This window comes from Cygnus atratus, chromosome 10 (assembly GCF_013377495.2).
Source record: "Cygnus atratus isolate AKBS03 ecotype Queensland, Australia chromosome 10, CAtr_DNAZoo_HiC_assembly, whole genome shotgun sequence".
Classification (NCBI taxonomy): Eukaryota; Metazoa; Chordata; class Aves; order Anseriformes; family Anatidae; genus Cygnus; species Cygnus atratus.
The window spans coordinates 11,618,039-11,634,717 of record NC_066371.1 but is presented as its reverse complement, the minus strand read 5'-3'; the positions used below and the strand labels follow the sequence as shown (position 1 = coordinate 11,634,717).

Below are 16,679 nucleotides of genomic sequence, written 5' to 3'. Positions count from 1 at the left end.
CTTGATTTATTCTAAATCTTGATTGCTCTTTCATGCAAACGTCCTGGGAAACTGGGAGGTTGGATTTTTACCCCCAGAAGGACACCGACCTTGTAATGCTGCATAAAGTGTGCCCTGTCTAGGATGAAGGAGCAGAGAGAACAGGAAAATTCACAAGACTGTTGAAGTGGGTAAAGACATGTTCTGTAATGTTTGAAAGTCCTGAGTCTTCACCTGCAGAAGGATTCGTAGAGACAGACAGGGGATGTGTGATCATGACTGAAGGTTTTCAAGAATTTTCCTACTCAAGCGTGTAATTAAGACAGTCTTTGCCTTATTAAAAAGTAGATTCAAAGTCAACTGAATTTCTCTTAAACTGTGTAGTATTTGAGATAATCTTTTTTTAAATAAAAATAAATTAGTTTTCTAATCTTGTAGAAGGAACTCTGGATTCGCTGTACTATATTAAACCTGTATCCAGTGGCTGGTCCCTATAAATATCTGTTTTGTTTAGACACAGGTAAAAATTGCATTAGTGTCTGGGAGCATGTGCGGATTGGGAATTCCTTCTCAGCTCGCATGGCTCATTGTTTTTGCTGCTTGGAGGCACGTGGGTTGATTATTCATGTCATCATGATTTCTTGCAAAATAGTGGTTGTGTTTGAAGTAATGTTTGACTGTTTGACTTGGGAGCTAATATATTTAGTATTTAAGAACCTGGCAAGAGAAAGCTATATCCCCAAATGCATGCGCAGAAATGAGATTGGGATGCAAGCATGCGTAACTGTTATTTTCCCCCGTCTGTACTGTCCCTAGAAAGCCATATGCCACCCTTAGGCTGGCATAATGAGAATCAGTATTAATGATTACGAGCTAGAAATAATCCAGGAAGAGTTGAGTGGCCTTTGATTCTAGCTTTTTGAGAAAATACCTCATTGACTCAGCAGGGTCTGAAATACTTTCTGGGATAGAAAGTCATAATTAATGGAGAATTTCCTGATGCCCTCCCTTGGGAGCGTGTGTTTTTTGGGTGCTTTTTTGGTTAAATTGGTCAGGAACTAGGAGTCTTATGTCTAATAGGCAGAGCAGGGATTTCAGCAAGGAGGTAAAAATTTAGAGGGAGTTGTTGACTCACCTGCTACCAGCTCTGAGCATCTTGAGTGTACATCTCTGGAGAGCCAACGCTCTGCAAGATTCCTATAGACATCGAGTGCCTTGTCTGTTGGCAGCCTACAAAATGAAAGCTCTGTATGTATGTATGCGTCTGGAGAAGTGGTGATGGGAAAAGGAGAATGTGGGAATGGGCTGCGGTATTAAAGCAGGCAACAAAAGCAGATGGTTTACTTTGGATTTTATAAAAATAGGTTTCTCTTTATTTTGTTTCAAATGAAAACTATCAACTGTCAGCAACGCAAACCTATTTGCAGCAGCGCCATAAGTATTAGAAGTGCGGTTGTCCCTGAATCGTGAAAGGGCAGAAGGTTTTTCTGATACTTCCTACCTCCATATTTATAGGATTGTGTACGCTCTGTATACATTAGCGGAGCAATTTCATCTCAGCCTTTTCTTAAAATTGATTGCTGTTCAGTTTCGTCTCTTCCTGCTTCCTTTCCTGTGTCAGTTGGTTACATCTCTGACTTTCATTACATTTAATAGTGATACTGTTCAATTTTCCGCGAAACTGGAGGTGTTTAAGGGTCTGGAGTGGGTACTGAATGTCTAGATAGATTCTTTAAATTCTTTAATTCCTACCATCATGGAAAAGCTTAGAGCTGGATTATTGCCGCATGGAGAAATGACTCTTTGCTCATTCAGTGATGAAGTCTGGTCATCAAGATGTTAGAATATGTGCTGCAGAGCTCTTCAGATACCGACACGAGTGCAAAGAGTTGTTGCCAGCAGCTGTCTTAGGTTTTGGGCACCTGCTGCCTCTCATTTCTCGCATCTCCCACTCTATCTTCCACTCCCAAAGCTGGCAGTGCCCCTAAAAGTATTCTGAATTGAGTTCTTCAGTGGGTGATCTCTACTAAGCTGGCAGTCTGATTCTCAAGTCATTGGTCATGCCGTAGTGAGATTAATTATACGACAGTGTTAGTGTCCATGGCGAAGGAATGGACTTCTGGGGTGAAACTGGTTCCAGTCGGGTTCCAGCGGTGTTGCCCTCCCTCAGGCCACTTCTGCACCACGCTGATCCCTTCTGCCCATGCCACCAATTGCAGAATTGTATTTTGATTCTTAACCACCTTTTTAACGTTTCTCCAGACCATGGCAGACGTGAGTGGTGTGGCTGTTACGGCAGTCGTGCGTGGGCGATGCGGTGAATGCATCTGGAAAAAGAAAGCGCTGGTAATTGTCCATATGCGTGAGATAGTTTTGGCGCTGCGTTCATGATTTCATTGGAAGTCGGACTGTTGATACATGTGTGGGAAAACATCCCCTGCTTGCAGAATCCGTGCTCAAATGCAAATTTTTTTTGTACCAAAATGTATTTTGTACCAAAAATGCATTACTAATGTAGTTCCCATATCCAGCCACACTCTTCTCGAAGCAGACTGTGTCTTGTCTTCCGTATATACCAAGGACGACAGGGGTTGCTGGTTTGACCTTGGGTCCCATTTCAGTAACAGCCTTTTACTTCTGGTACAATCAAAGGGAGTATCTTGGTTTGATTTTGCCCTCAAATGATTAAGTTCAATATTTATTCAGCTTCCAGTGATTGCTATCCAGAGGGTTATCTGGAAGAGAAATTAACCCTTGCTTTAGCAGACGAGTGCAGCAGTATTGACCAACAGTGCTAAAAGCTGGCTTGTGTCCACGGGAGGGCATCATAAAACTAGCAAGCCTCGAGCTGGGAGCTGGAAGTGACTTGTGCATGGTTAGGAAGCAAGGAACCCAGATAAGTTAAACTTTAAAAATATTTGTGGACATGATGTGTTTTTGTTTATCAATGATGGTAAATGCTGGTCTACTAGAAGATCTTAGCATAGACTTAAGTAGGTAGCAAAACTTAAACCAGTAGCCCTCTTGAGATTTTATTTTTGTACTTTATTATATTTTATTAAGTGTGTGCTTCACTCCAAAAGTATTTTTTTTTCCCAGCACAGGATTATACCCTATTGCATCTGTTGCCTTTCCGTGGAGTATATCCATCTATTCTTGGGGTAATCATTTTTCTCCCTCATCAAGGGTGGCAAAATGCCCACCTTTGGCAGTACCTGCAGAGTAGATGCCCTGTGGTTAACAAGTGTAATTCTGTTGTGCGTTATAGTTTACAGGGATAGAAGAGAGACTACCTCTTGGTGATGGGTTCCTTCTCCCTGCTCTCTTCTCAGCAACAGCCTGGTGCCACTGAGTCAGTGCCCTGTGATTATTTTGTCATATAAGCATTTGTCCACCCGGTTCGATGGCTTAGGTGTCCCAGGAATAACATGCAAATCCAGTGGGGAGCTAGCAGCGTGCATGACCTACCTGCTGAAATAATAATGTACACCATAAAGAGCCCGCTGTTCTTCCTGCCCATCTGCTGAGGATGGACAGCCTCACAACTGCTAAAATGTAAAAACAACTAAGCGCATCTGTCCCGACTGTAAAAATCAGTGGGAAGAAAAATGTTATTCAAATCAGGCTTTTGTCAAGATCGGTCAGTGATTACGGGTGAACACCTGTTGTGTGCTGGCTTGTTCGGCCAACGACCTGGTGCCAGTATATCAAACCTGTCTGCGGGAGGGGGGATTGGCTTCCCCAGCTGAACTTTCGGTGTTCGGATCCACCCTTCTCAGCTGTTGCAGAGGATGAGGACGGCCGAGGCACGCGGCGGGTGTTACCTCACCCCTCAGCTACCTGCAGTGGTCGCTCTGTGCCATGCGAGTGATGGCAGATCCCATAAACGCATTGCGCTCCGCCGTCTGCTCCCCCTGGCACTGAACTATGACCGAGAGGAAGGTTCCTCCTGCCTTGTCAGCCCCCGTCAAATAAATAATCGTAATAAAGCAGGCCGGCGTTGCCGAAGTTCCTGCGTAGCGAGTGTGCTGCTGATTGAATGGGGCCCTGAGAGGCAGGGAAGGCTCGCAGCCCTTGACAGCAAACGAGGGCTGTGCCTGCCTCGTAAATGCCTTGGCTTCGGGAGGAGGTGTTTATGGGCATGAAACGTTTATCATCCTGTACTTGCCTTGCTGCTGCTGGGTTACTGGAAGAGTAAAAAGTAGTAATAAGTAAATAAGAGGCGATACTGCAGCTTGCTCGATCTGCTTGTCTTTTTGCTTAATTTGGCTTGCCAACAGACGAAGGAGCGGTGGAAGGCAGCTTGGATTTAGCAGAGGGGTTTGGGCTGTGCACGAAGTATTTGGTTGCCTGTGGAGGGAGATCTGGTTGGAAATCCCACCAGTCAACTGACTTGCTGTGCGGAGGCACTCCTTGAAATTGTCCAGGAAAGATCCCTGGCTATTTGGGCGAGCTGGCCTTGCAAAAAGATGCTTGTTCTTCACAGGGAATTTGCAGACAGTGCAGTTGTTGGCCGCCTCCTTCCGAGTACGCCCAGCATTGCCCCGTTCCCTGGTGTGTGCCATGGGCATCAGCATCCCTAACAGCGTGCAGTGCCTTGCCTGGCTCCCTGGGACGGCTGCCTCGCAGCTGGCTGTGCTTAGCTCCTGCTCTAAAGGGGGATCTTGCGACAGTCTTTGGGGTTTTTGCTTTGTTTTTATTTGGGGGAACGTGTGCTTTTGTTTCTGCTTTAATAGCACAGTTCCCAACAGGGGACAGCACTGCACTGTTTAAGATGCTTGTCATTTTTAAGGAACTTTTCTAAACTTGTCATACTAAAAGCTGTATTGTGCAGCAGCAGGCGGCCTCCATAAATCACTGATTTCTCTTTTTCTTCTCTTTTCCTTCTTTTCTCTCTTGCGCTCTCTTTATTCCAAGCCTGCGGATTTGGCCGCCTGGGTAAGCTCTCTTTTTTGTCTGGATCTTGCTTATTCCAAGTGTCATGTTGTTACCGTGCGCATAGAGATTGTTATTGCTGAGCACAGATGCAGGATTTTATTTTCTGTCATTACATTTTAAAAGGTGTTCAGCTAGAAAATTGCATATTATTTCCTCCATAAAGGTTTTCACTGGTTCCTTTTGTGTAGCTTACAGCTGCTGAAACCAAACTTGATCTGGTGATGTGTGTAGTTGGCTAAGAGAGCAGCAGAAACAGGAGGAAATTAAGGTTACACCAGTACTGCTTTTTGAGGCTGCGAGTCTGCATCTGGGGTCTAAAAACAAAACAAACAGTCGCCTGCCTTCGAGAGAGTGCGAGAGAGGACAAAAAGCAAGCGATGCCGCGGGTCCCACGGGGCTGGGATGGCGGCCGCCGACAGCTCCCTGTTAACGGTGATGCTGCTGCAGGTGGAAGTTGGGCGAACGCTCCCCAGGGCTGCTCGTCCGGCAGCAGCTCCGTGGCCAGCTGGGCTGTTGGGTCTCAGGCACGGTGTGTGCGGGCTGCCCCGGCTGTCTTGGTGTTGCCCTTTCAGCCCTGCCCTTCCCCTTAGGATCGGTCAGGAACGTGCCAACTAGCTGGGTTTGGAGGTAGTTCTGTTCTTCAGCCAATTCCTTTGTCTGTCCTTGGAGCCTTTAATAGTGTTTGGTTTTCTTCCCCACCACCTGGGCTGCTACCAGGACTGGAGGAGCCCCAGGGAAGCATGAGCTGTGAGAATTTGCAGTTGGGAAGGTGGCAAGCGGAGGTGCCCGGCCCAAACGTCCCTGCCGTGTTGCTGCAGAGATGGAGGAAGCTGGTCACTCCTCAGCAAAGACAGGATGAGGTAGAAACAAGGCATCTGTAAGAGCCTTAAGGACCTTTCTTCATCCCTGTAGCTTGTTTCCTTGGATTGCCTCTGACTGTTTCTCTGGGTATCATCTCACTAGTTCATCTGGGGCTGGTGGATGTGTTTTGCCAAGAAGATAAATATTTTTGCACTGATCTTGCCAAGAGCTGTGACTTGCTTTTGAGGAAGTTCTTTATAGATAGAGGTATGGACCCTTCCCTCTAGCTTGACTCACCCTTTGCAGACAGAGTTTTTTTCTTTTTTTCCCCCAGCAGTCTCCCCAGATCCCCGAATCCCAACGGTATTGCAGGGAGGCATGTCCTGATGGTAGCCGTCAGCTGGGGGGGCTGTGCATTATTCCTCAGAGCCACGTTCCCTGCTGTAACCTGACCCTGCCAAGAAGCCCTTTTAAAGCAGATTTCCTTCTTAGTTTTCATGTTTAACAAAATGATGAGAAGGGCCTATGATTAAAATTAATAAAAATCTGGTGTTATTTCACAGGGGGGAACCAAAGCTCCTCTGTGAATGGCTGTAGCTCGAGCGAAGCTCGGCTCTGGAAGACCCAGGTGCACAGCCTGGCGTGTCGCATGTTGGCTGCAGCTCAGGATGGGGCTAGGAGCGTCTTGCTTTGTTCATAGAGAACGAACCAATGATATTTCATTACCTCAGTTAAGAAGCTTGTAAAATATTTCTTTTGGCCTGTCTGTCAGCTAGCGGGCCAGTGCTTGAATTCTTTAGCTGAGCCAGTATGTAATGCGTGGCTTTAAAAAGGTGCTTTCACAGCGAGTTCGAAGTGGGTTACTTGATAAAGGGAGGGGAGGAGGCAGGGAGTCGCGCAGGACTGTGCCCCAGCTCTTTGTCACGGTTCAAAGCGGCACCTACATAACCTGATAAAAATTTGGGCTCTGAAAAAAAAAGTGTAAAGATTAAAAACTAGGAAGAACTTGAAAGAGCCCCCAGCCAGTCCCTGTATCCACGCGTATCTATGCCCCTGGAAACTGTAGTAGTGTGCTTGTAGCCAACCTGCACTGTCCTTTTGTACGAATGTAATGCTTTTAACTTCTGGCACCATTACAGCGAATTCTTGGGCATTCCCTAAATATATCCTATAGCTCGTTTTTGTACAGAGGGAAATTGCCTATTTTATACATTCTGTTTTGCAAATACTTGGCTGTCCCAAGCTACTCTTCAAAATTTTGGGCGCGTTCCTGTATTCTACAACTAACTACACTCTGCCTCCCTTCCCTCTTCGTTTTGTGTCTTCTCACTCCTTGACGCAACCCTCTGCTGCATTCTACAGTGCAGTTTCTTAGATGTCATCTCCAGACTTTGGTCATCTGCTGCATGTTCACGCTCAGATGTCGTTTCAGCAGTGGGGATGAGAAATGCCGCTTTCCGATGTATGGTTTTCAAACCAGTGTGTTATCATGCACGTCTTCCCTCTTCCTTCCGTTCTCTAGTTCTGAAGGCCTTTATGCGAGAAGTGTATTTGATGCTTTGTTTGCCACCTGCAATCTCAATCCCCTGTGAAATTATTATCATCTCCATAGCAGCCAGTTCTGTCTGGGACATCACAGGCTTCTGACTTCAGGTAGGGAATAAGAGGCAGGACTAGAGGAACTCTTAATAAATATCCTGTATTCAGACAAAATGTCCCTTGTTGCCTAACCCAGTTTGGAACAGTGAATATTTCAAATGACACATGCTCTGACTGTACCATTCATACTTCAAACACCATCACAAAGTGTACTAAAGTTTCTAGTAATAACAGCTGGGGGGAGAGGGAAACAGACAGCAACTTTCAAGCAGAGATTTCACTAAATCGAATGTTTCTCAGTGTACTTGAACAGCCTGAAACAGTAGCAGCTCTCAAAAGATTTAAAATATGTTTGAGTTGCAAGTAGAAGTCTTCTCTGCTCCCCCTGGTTCATCCTGCAATTTAATGGTGATAACGTGGGAGAGATTAGCTAGGAAGCAGAGTGGTATCTCTACCGAGCTCTTGCACACCAGCGTTGTTACGTGTACTGTTTTCATGCTCCCAGAAAAGTCTGCTACCCCAGGAGATTACACTGCTACGTAATTCATTTGTTTAGACTAAAGAGACTCGTGTGTTTTTAGGAGTTGATCTTTTGACTGTTTTCATCCTGTATTACACTTCACACTGAAAGCACCTTCCGCCTGAGTTGTGCAGAAGGAACAGTACTATGTTACCCTTCTTTCTTTTCCTTAGTTGTTTGCTCCTTAAGGAGATGCAAGGCACTTGTTTAGTAATCTGATTTTATGGGCGTTATGCAGAAAAGCAGCCGGAGAATCAGGGTCCTTTGGTTATCCACCAGACCACTCTGCCTTCTTGCGTCTGTTTCATTTCAGTTGAAATTGCTTAGTCCTGTACAGAGGATGGATGGATCTTGGTTCAGAAGAACAGCTCTGTTTCTCTTATGAGAAAAATGGTAATAATTGTGGCACTTACAAAGTGCCTACTATCAGTGCCCCCGTTGTTGCTGTGCTGTCTCTTTGGAGCTCATCTCTGCCCTGGCCTCCTCCTGCCTGCTGCTGCAGCTGCTTTGCGAGGTGGAGGATATAGAACAGCTCTGGTTAAACCTAAGCCAGAGATTTTGCCATGGATCAAGCATCTCTGAGAGCAAGGGGATTTATATGTGAGTCTGTAGTGATTGTGCCTTACCCTGGCCCTGTTGTCTGGGATGACAAACGTGAGAACCATAATGATTTTTTTCCTTTAAAAACAAACTGCCCCCCCAACGCCTATTTCATGTGCTCGTACTTTACTCATTTACTCATCAACCATCCCTCACTGCCTAGCTCAATGTCTCTTCTTAGCCCTATTGTACAACTGCAGTTCCATCAGTAGGGGAGCAGAAAGGAGGAAATACACAGCAACTTGCTTTCCGATGTCATTTTTTCCATTAACAGTGGCACGGGGATGTTCCTGCCCCAGCTGCTTTATCACATGGGACCAGCATTTTCTGTGATTGTACCATCATTTAAGGTTAGGAGCAGTGCTGCTGGCATACTATGGGTTAGCAAGGTGCGTGTTCACGTTAAAAACAGCATTATTAGTCAGTTTGAAAGGTCTTCTGTCTGGTGGTAACTTATGAGGCCCCAGAGATCGTGGGGTGGGGTAGAGAGAGAAACACAAGTGCTGTTCTTCTTTCTATTGTTGCTTTTTATTTTTAGGTTTAAAAAGCTTGGTTCAGTTCCATCAATGCCATGTTTTCTTAATGCTCGTTCAGTTTAGGGGTGGGAATGCAGTGAAGTGCTGCCGGTCTTAAAGAGCTGAAAGGCAAAAGCCATTGCTAGAAACACAACTTGGTTTTTGTTTTTCTTTTAAATGGGCATTGTCTAGATGATGGCCGGGTTAGGCTTTGAGGACGTTTTCATATACCAAATTTGCTCTTATGGAACTGCCACAGTTAAACCTTGGAAGAACGAAGAGAAATTCCTACCCGTCTCCCTTCTAGATCTGCATCACCCAGCCGGAGGAGCCCTGGTGTTTGTGCAGAGAGCACATGAAGAGAATACTTAATTGTCGTAGCAGTCTTATACAGGTGTGTAAAAGCACATGCATAGGCTGTGAGGATGTGTTGCTTACAGAAATGCTGCTGTAGACTTCCGTTCGGTGTTTCCGTCGTGATCGTAGGGGTGTGTTATATCTCTAGGAGTTTGCTGACACTCCAAGGAGCAAGTGTTGATGAAGTGGAGGATTTGAGGTTTATTTTTAAGGCAATGTGAGGAATGTTGAAGTGGAGCAATAAACATCACGATTCATGTAACGCACTTTGATGAGGTGGACTTCTGAAAAAGATGATGGGAAAGGCCAGACATATCGCCCTTCTGTAATTACAGGTTTTCAGTTAAAAAGGAGAAATAAAAACAAGGTAATGAGCTTGAGTATGATACTACTTAGAGTGTTTCAGACTTGTGGGGATAGTCCAAAATGACCCAGAACACTGAAGGTTTGAAGTTCCCCTGGCAGGGATCCCATACGCCCGTCCTGAGCAATGTGGATTTTCCGCGTTCCTTCCAGCCTGCGTCCCATGTGCTTTCCTTGCCCTCGCGCTCTTTAATTGCTTCTTCTACTGATGCTCCTTTGTTCTTCTTCCCAGGCCATGGAGCTGCAAGGCAGGGAGGCAGAGCTGAAGAGGCAAGAAGCCTTCTATAAAGAGCAGTTGGCCCGCATTGAGAGGAAGGTAAGGCTAACTTGTCTTTTGTTTGTGGCCTCCAAATCCTAACGGGGTCAGTTGCGGATCTGAGCAGAGAAACAAGAAGCATTGTGCTGAAACCTGGAACTGTTAGCACCCTTTATCTGCACACACCCCCCCCCCCTTACATAATTAAATAATGATAAAGTTGTACAAACCAAATCTTCTGAAGAAGTCACTTTTGAGATGTATTTTTTTTTAACTAGATGATTTTTTTAAAAGGTTTATGGTAATTCAAACTCTTATTTTCTTTTTCACCATAGGGTTTAGGTGAAAGCTAGGTTTGCTGTGTTTTTTATTCCTTTTGTTAGAAATCCTTTGCTAAATTAAAAAAAAAAATCACAAATCTTGCTATAAATATGAATTAAAGTTGTATTATTAATTTTTCTCTGGGGACCCCAGCAGTTCAAACTATGTTGCTGCAGCACACTGCTGCTTGCTGGATAAGCCTCTGAAATGAACATGATTTAAAGAGGCACCGTCAAGCATCTTTTAAGCCTGAAATGACCTTTGAAAATCCATTTAGGGATTTGAATCTCTCCCCTAAACGTGGGATTTGCTTCTCTGTTTAATTGTTTACCATGATGAGTTTTTAAAAATTGATGCCTTAAAAATAGGAGCAGCCATGCTGTTCCTTATGAACTAATGTGGTTTTCACTTCCTGGCAAAATGAAATAATGTTATAAGTAGTCTTTGTTTTTTAATAAACGTGGAGAATAATCTTCTTCAATTTGAAACAATTAGACCTCCTGACAGGGAGTTGCATACATCCGACTTGTAGTTATGTGACTAAAAAGAAATGCAAAGCAATGAACAAGGTGGATCGTAAAGAGACAGAGAAATCAATCAGCTTTACTACCAATATGTAGCATGATGGTGAATATAGAATGCAGGAAAATTGCAGATTATAGAAATTGTAGAAAACTGTTGGGATATCTATTCCCTTTGCTACTGCATGATTGTCCATGCAGCTCTTTTTTAAAGCCGTTGATGATAAAACATGCCCATGAGCAATTTCACGTGATATGATTTTGCAACACTTTAATCCGTACAGTTCATTAAAAAATAAACTATTAGAACTACCACTCAGTGTTGCATTCAGATTTTAAATTCTATTTCTAGATAATGGGGATTGTTCAGTGAAATTGCAAACAATCTAGCAGCTATCGTTCTAATTATCACAGTTGTCCATATGTTCATACGCAAAGGGAATTTTTGCAATTTCTTGGTCTCATGCTGTGTGCTTCTATTATATTCTTCTCTCCAGATCTGGTCCCACAAAGCGGAAACCGCAGGGAAAATTTGTATGTGTGTCTGTCCTTTATGGACAGCGGAATGGGGAGAAGTTTGTGTCCAGTCTGCATTGTCATAGTCTGGAAGTCTTTTGTTGTGTTTTGAGTTTCCTTTTCAGAACTGTATTCCTTTTACAGGTAACCTTTTAAACAAGGTGATGGATATTTTAGCGCAGGATCTTCTCAGGGGGGTAAGGTGCTTGGCCATGGTCCTGTTCAAATTGTGGAGGTGCACAGAAACTGCCTTCTAGTTCTGAGGTGTACAAAAGCAAGGAGATATAAATTACAGGGTTTCTTTCCTCTCTTGAAACACTAGATAGTTTCTGACCCTTAAACACTAGCATTTTGCTGGTAATAAAGTGGAAGAATGCCTTCAACTGTTAGTCTGGATTGGAGTGGGAGGTGGTGGGGGCTAGGAGAAAGAGGAGAGAAATGTACTTGAAACAGTGTAATAAAGCTTAATTGTATTAGTTTTGAAAAAGGTTTTCGATCTCTCTGGATAATTTTATTCCTGTAATGGTTGGAAAGATGGAAAACACAGCACAGAACAATCTTTTTTATTAGCTGCTGCTTTTATATAATTCTGCTTTTATTTGTTGAATACACGCAGACCTTGACATTTATTTATTTATTTATTCCTTTCACTGTGCGAAAACCTTCCAACTATTATATATAAAAATATACGTATAAACATACATATGTATTTATAATGTATATATTAGGAAAAAAAATCAGGGGATGAGGTGGGAAGGAGCTCAGCAGTAGCAATTCGCTTTCTCTTCTCTTTTCAGGGGGATGGTCATTTGGAACATGGTTTGGAGGTGTTGGGCTGGGAGTTAATGGTTGTGATGGCTCAATGTGGAGCTAAAAAACCAAAATTTCTCCTTCTAGGGACCAGGCTGTCAGGAATTCTCCCTCTCCTCACCTTTTCCATAACTTCGTTTTGGCTTTGTCCCCGTTTCTGCATGACAGCAGAATTCAAGAACAGAAATCCTGCAGATTTGTTTGGAAAGGATATTTAGCACACTTGATTGAGACAACCAAGTACCTTCCTGGTAGGATGCTAAGAACAATAGCATTATGTCTGAGGAGCATTTTTCTTACGACATAGTAGCTGCTGCACTGAATCAGGCAGACTGTTCTTTTTCTTCTGACAGTGGTCAGTTTAAAAGACTTAGAAGGAAGATGCAAATAATCCCCAATCCCCTAAATAAATTAAAAAAAAAAAATGCTTGGAGAATGACTTGGAGAAAAGTCTTCCTAAGTGTTGTCAGTCAGAGGCTGACACATGCCCTGCTGCAAAACAGTTTATTTTCATTCAGTATTTTGATTCATTGTAATGGAGCTTGGATTACTGCCAGCACTCTTCTATGTGTCTCAGCCACTTTTTTCTGAACTTGTTTAGCTCTTTGCCATGATAGCACGTGGCGTTATGTGCCACAGGTTAACTACGTACTCTATAAATTCTGTTACCAATTTCAAATACTTTTTGTCACTTAATATGCCTTATGTGAAAGGAATAAAAGGAATTCTCTTCATTATTCATTATCTGTAGATTTCTGTTCTGTTCCCTTCCCATTAAGCTGAGCAGTCCTCACCTTTTTTCAGCCTCTGCTTGTATATGCTTGTATATGATTTTTTTTCCAGGTTTCTCATTCTACTTGGTTGTCTCTGAGCCCTTTTCCTCTTGCAGTTCTGTCTTTGAGATGTATTGACCAGAATTGAACTCAGTAGTTCCCTAGAATGCAGCAGATTGTGTGAATATATTATCCCTTTATTTTGTAATCTCTAAAAGAGTACTGTAATCTACTGGACAGAGCACAGAATTGGAAGCAAAAAACTCCACATTTTCTAATAGTTGTTTCTCTTTGGGGAGTTTGAAACAATTACTTAGCCCATCTATCTCAGTTATTCCATCTGTAAGATGGAATAGCTTATAATGGGAGGGCAAAGTGTTGTGAAACAGTAAAGCTACAGAAATGCTAAAAAGGCTTTGCCTTTAGTTTTGCATGAGGTGAACTATGGGTGTAACTTATTTCAAAGAGACCTTAAACACTGCTTCTCTAGACAGTCTTTTATTAAAGTTTTCACAGAAAAGGGCATGTATTAAGAAATAATTCCAGTGTTTCAACTTTGGAGTTTTTCCCTACATCTTCTACTAAAGCCCTGGAAAAAGTAAGACTGAGTGTCATGGTGCTTTGTCACAGCAAAAACGCATCTAGTTCAATGTGCTGGTCCTGAGTCACTAAAAGAGGATGTCCAGGGACTGAGTGCAAGATCAGGGCAAGTATGTGTGATACTTGTTCCACGTGCTTCTTCAGACTGTGGTCATTTGTGATTCAGATATCTGTGTGTTTACTAATCCTAGATGGTTTGTTTATTTTCCGTAGAGTTGTCTAGACTCTTCTTGCTCATTCTGTAGCAAGCAGTTCCCAGCACGGCTGTATGTTGTGTGAACAAATGCTTCCTTCTGCGTGTTTTGAACCAGAAAGCTTGAACCTGTTAATTTCATTTGATGTCCTTTCTTCATGACAACTGGATCAGTGACAGTAAGTCTTCATCTCCTTCCTGCCTCTCATGGTGTTGCAGATCTCTGCCGTATCTCCTGATGCCCTCTCTTGTTGGGCTGAAAGGTTCTGGTTCCTTAGTTGCTTCCTATGGAAGACTTACCATACTTTAATCATCCTGGCTGGTCATGTATGAAACTTTTCCATATCTACTTAATCCTCTCTGAGAGGTGGGAACCAGAACTGCACGCACAGTGGTCAAGATGCAAGTGGACGGTAACTTTGTATGGTAGCCTTATGAGAATCGTTGTTCTGTTCTGCTTCTTTCTTAGGGGTGCCTAATGCTTGATTTGCATTTCCGACTTAGGTTGAGTAAATGCTCAATGCTGCTTGCCACTGCTTCCAGTAGCACTCAGCTCTTCTGAGCGCATGAAGCAGCTGTCCTAGGGTTGAACCCACACTGTCATTCGTTGTTGGGAGATATTCTGCTCAGTCCGCCTTTATTTAGGGTGGTCTTATTATGTATCAGATTGTCAGGGATTGTATGTGTGTGAAGGGCTGTTAGGTTTTGTTCTGCCTGCAGTGGATGCTTTATTGATCGCTTTTCTCTTTTTAAAAAAAAAACAAACAAACACCATTTTTATTCAACAAATGCTTTGCAGACGATTGGGATACTGGTGTGCTCTTGATCTTCCATGGTAGTTCATTGTAGTTGTTGGTTTCAGTCTCTTGGGTTGCTTGGAAGTTTTTGTTTTGGAGTGCCTGAAGTATTTTGGTAACTGGGAAAATTGCAGGAAATGGATCCTTTGAACCGACCATTTCTTACGTGACTGTGTAATTGCTGGAGTTTGAAGCTGATGATGCAGACATTCCCTTCCAGGCCGATGTTTCCAGTTTGGCTGTCTTAATCTCCAGTAAGTAATCCAGTAATGAGACCTGGGTAATTGGGTAGAAGCGGTTAAACTTCTAACTCTAATTTGTCAGAGTGATTTTACACGTCATCCATGTAATCTGGAGTTGTTTCACAAAAAGTGGGTCTTGTCTCAACTGCTGCGAAGGCAGCTTTGTACTGTGGAGGTTCTCTGGGTAGAGGGGATGAGAGCTGGGCCTGGTTCTCAGAAAGGAGAACCTTAGAAACATGCAATTTGAGAAGCTTAAGCTGACGTAGTTTCATGCCTATATACATGCCCTGAGAAGCAGGGGCAGGAAGGAGATGAAAGGAGCTTGGTAGCACTAGTTAGCATACATACTGCTGAGAGATGGTATTTGTATTAAGGATTCTGGGTATTCGTGGTCCTGCCATCTCCTAATGGTAGAAACATCCTTAAAGTACAATCAGAAAGAAATGCAGGTACCAGGGGATTTCACTTAGCATATTCGTTGTATACATTCTCCCAGAAAAATGTTTGATTTGTTTTGCTGTTTGGCCTCTTACTCGGTTTAACCTAACAAAAGGTAAGGGTGGTGCTACAATACAGAAAAACCTGGGTAGCTCTTTGGAGTCGTGTAAAACAGCAAAGAGGCTGGAGGTAATCTCGGCAGATGAAGTGAAACTCTGTGCTATAAATTGATGTCTCTTCTTTGTTTGGATTTTCCTAAGCTCCAGCTCCCACGTTATCTTTTATTATGTGGCTATGGACTACCGTGAGCAGTAGGTACATTAATATGCAACGTTTTCTGCTTGTAGCTTTTCAGAGCAGTACGTAGCAGAAGCATTCATAAGATGTAGCGTATTTATGCAAGTGGGAAAGGAATGCATTAAACAAATACAATTTTTTATTAATAAGGTAGACTGAACCTCTTTCTCTGCATAACTTCACAAATCTTGTAATTTTGTATGTAGTATTCACCTTGTTTGTTTTGTTTAAATTAATCTCCTTTTGCCCATGCACTTAGCATTTAATTTGCGTTTGTAAGGCGTTTAGGGTGCATAAAGAATGGGAGGAGGTGAACTTATTTTGGCTTGTTACTGTTGGCCTTGATCCTTGTTCTTGGAGCAGTTTCCCACTTCAGATGCACCAGGGTCACCCCTGCGTGCGAGTTCCTTGTCACTTCTGTGCCTTTCGGCCAGTAACTCATCTCAATAAAAATACTGCCAGAGAAAATGACAGTTCCCTGAAGAGAGGGGGAAAAAAATTCCTTCCAGAATAATCTTTTCATAGGGGCTCTTCACGATCGATTTTCAGCCCATTCTGTGGGGCTGAACAACCTGATGTCCCTTGGCAAAGATGGCAGGGGATGTCTGTTGAAGGGGACAGGGAATCCATTCCTCAGTTGGGATCCCCGGATGCGTTTGTATCCACGAGACCTGAAGAGCGCACACCTGGCTTTGAAAAAGAAAGCTGCATTAAGGTGTTAGTCTTCAGCTGGGCCCCTTGCCCTCTCAGTGGGAGTTAAAGATTCAGTGCCCTTTTCTAAAGGAGTGGATGTGTCTTGGGGTCACCTGCCAAGACACCACTTATTTTCTCAATAAAATGGCCTGTAACATCTTAGGGCTGCACGTGAGCTGTTGCTGTGTGTAATGGCTGCTTTGTTTGCCTCCAGTCACTAACTTACTGCTCCGGAAAGTGCTGGGGGGCACTCGAGGAAGAACAGCAAGGGTGAAACAGAGTTCTCCACAAATGCGTTTTCCATTCAGAAGTAGTTCTTGTCCCCTCCTTCATAACTGAGTCTTACAGAATTTACAATTTGTGTTTTTTTCTAACTTAATTTGTTGAAATTTTATCTCATGGCCTGCTACAAACTCTTCCTCCCACTAAAACAGCAGTTTTATGTGAACCTGAAACAGCTGCGATCCGAAAAAGCAGTTTGCCGTTCAGGCCAGTGTAGCAATATAACGAAGCACCCAGTTCATCGAACTGTTGATTTCACCTTCTGAGC

The 16,679-nt window shown here is 43.3% G+C and overlaps 1 protein-coding gene across 3 annotated transcripts in view; it reads left to right on the top strand.

Moving 5' to 3' along the window:
- The window catches only part of CHCHD6 (coiled-coil-helix-coiled-coil-helix domain containing 6), a 110,962-nt gene that overhangs the window by 28,990 nt on the left and 65,293 nt on the right, over positions 1–16,679 (top strand). For 2 of the 3 annotated variants that reach the window (XM_035546666.2, XM_035546667.2), the window contains exons 5-6: positions 9,260–9,346; positions 9,905–9,988. In XM_035546666.2, coding sequence (XP_035402559.1) covers positions 9,260–9,346; positions 9,905–9,988 — 171 coding nt within the window. The remainder of the gene's footprint in view (positions 1–9,259; positions 9,347–9,904; positions 9,989–16,679) is intronic. The other variant, XM_035546665.1, reaches the window with a different exon arrangement.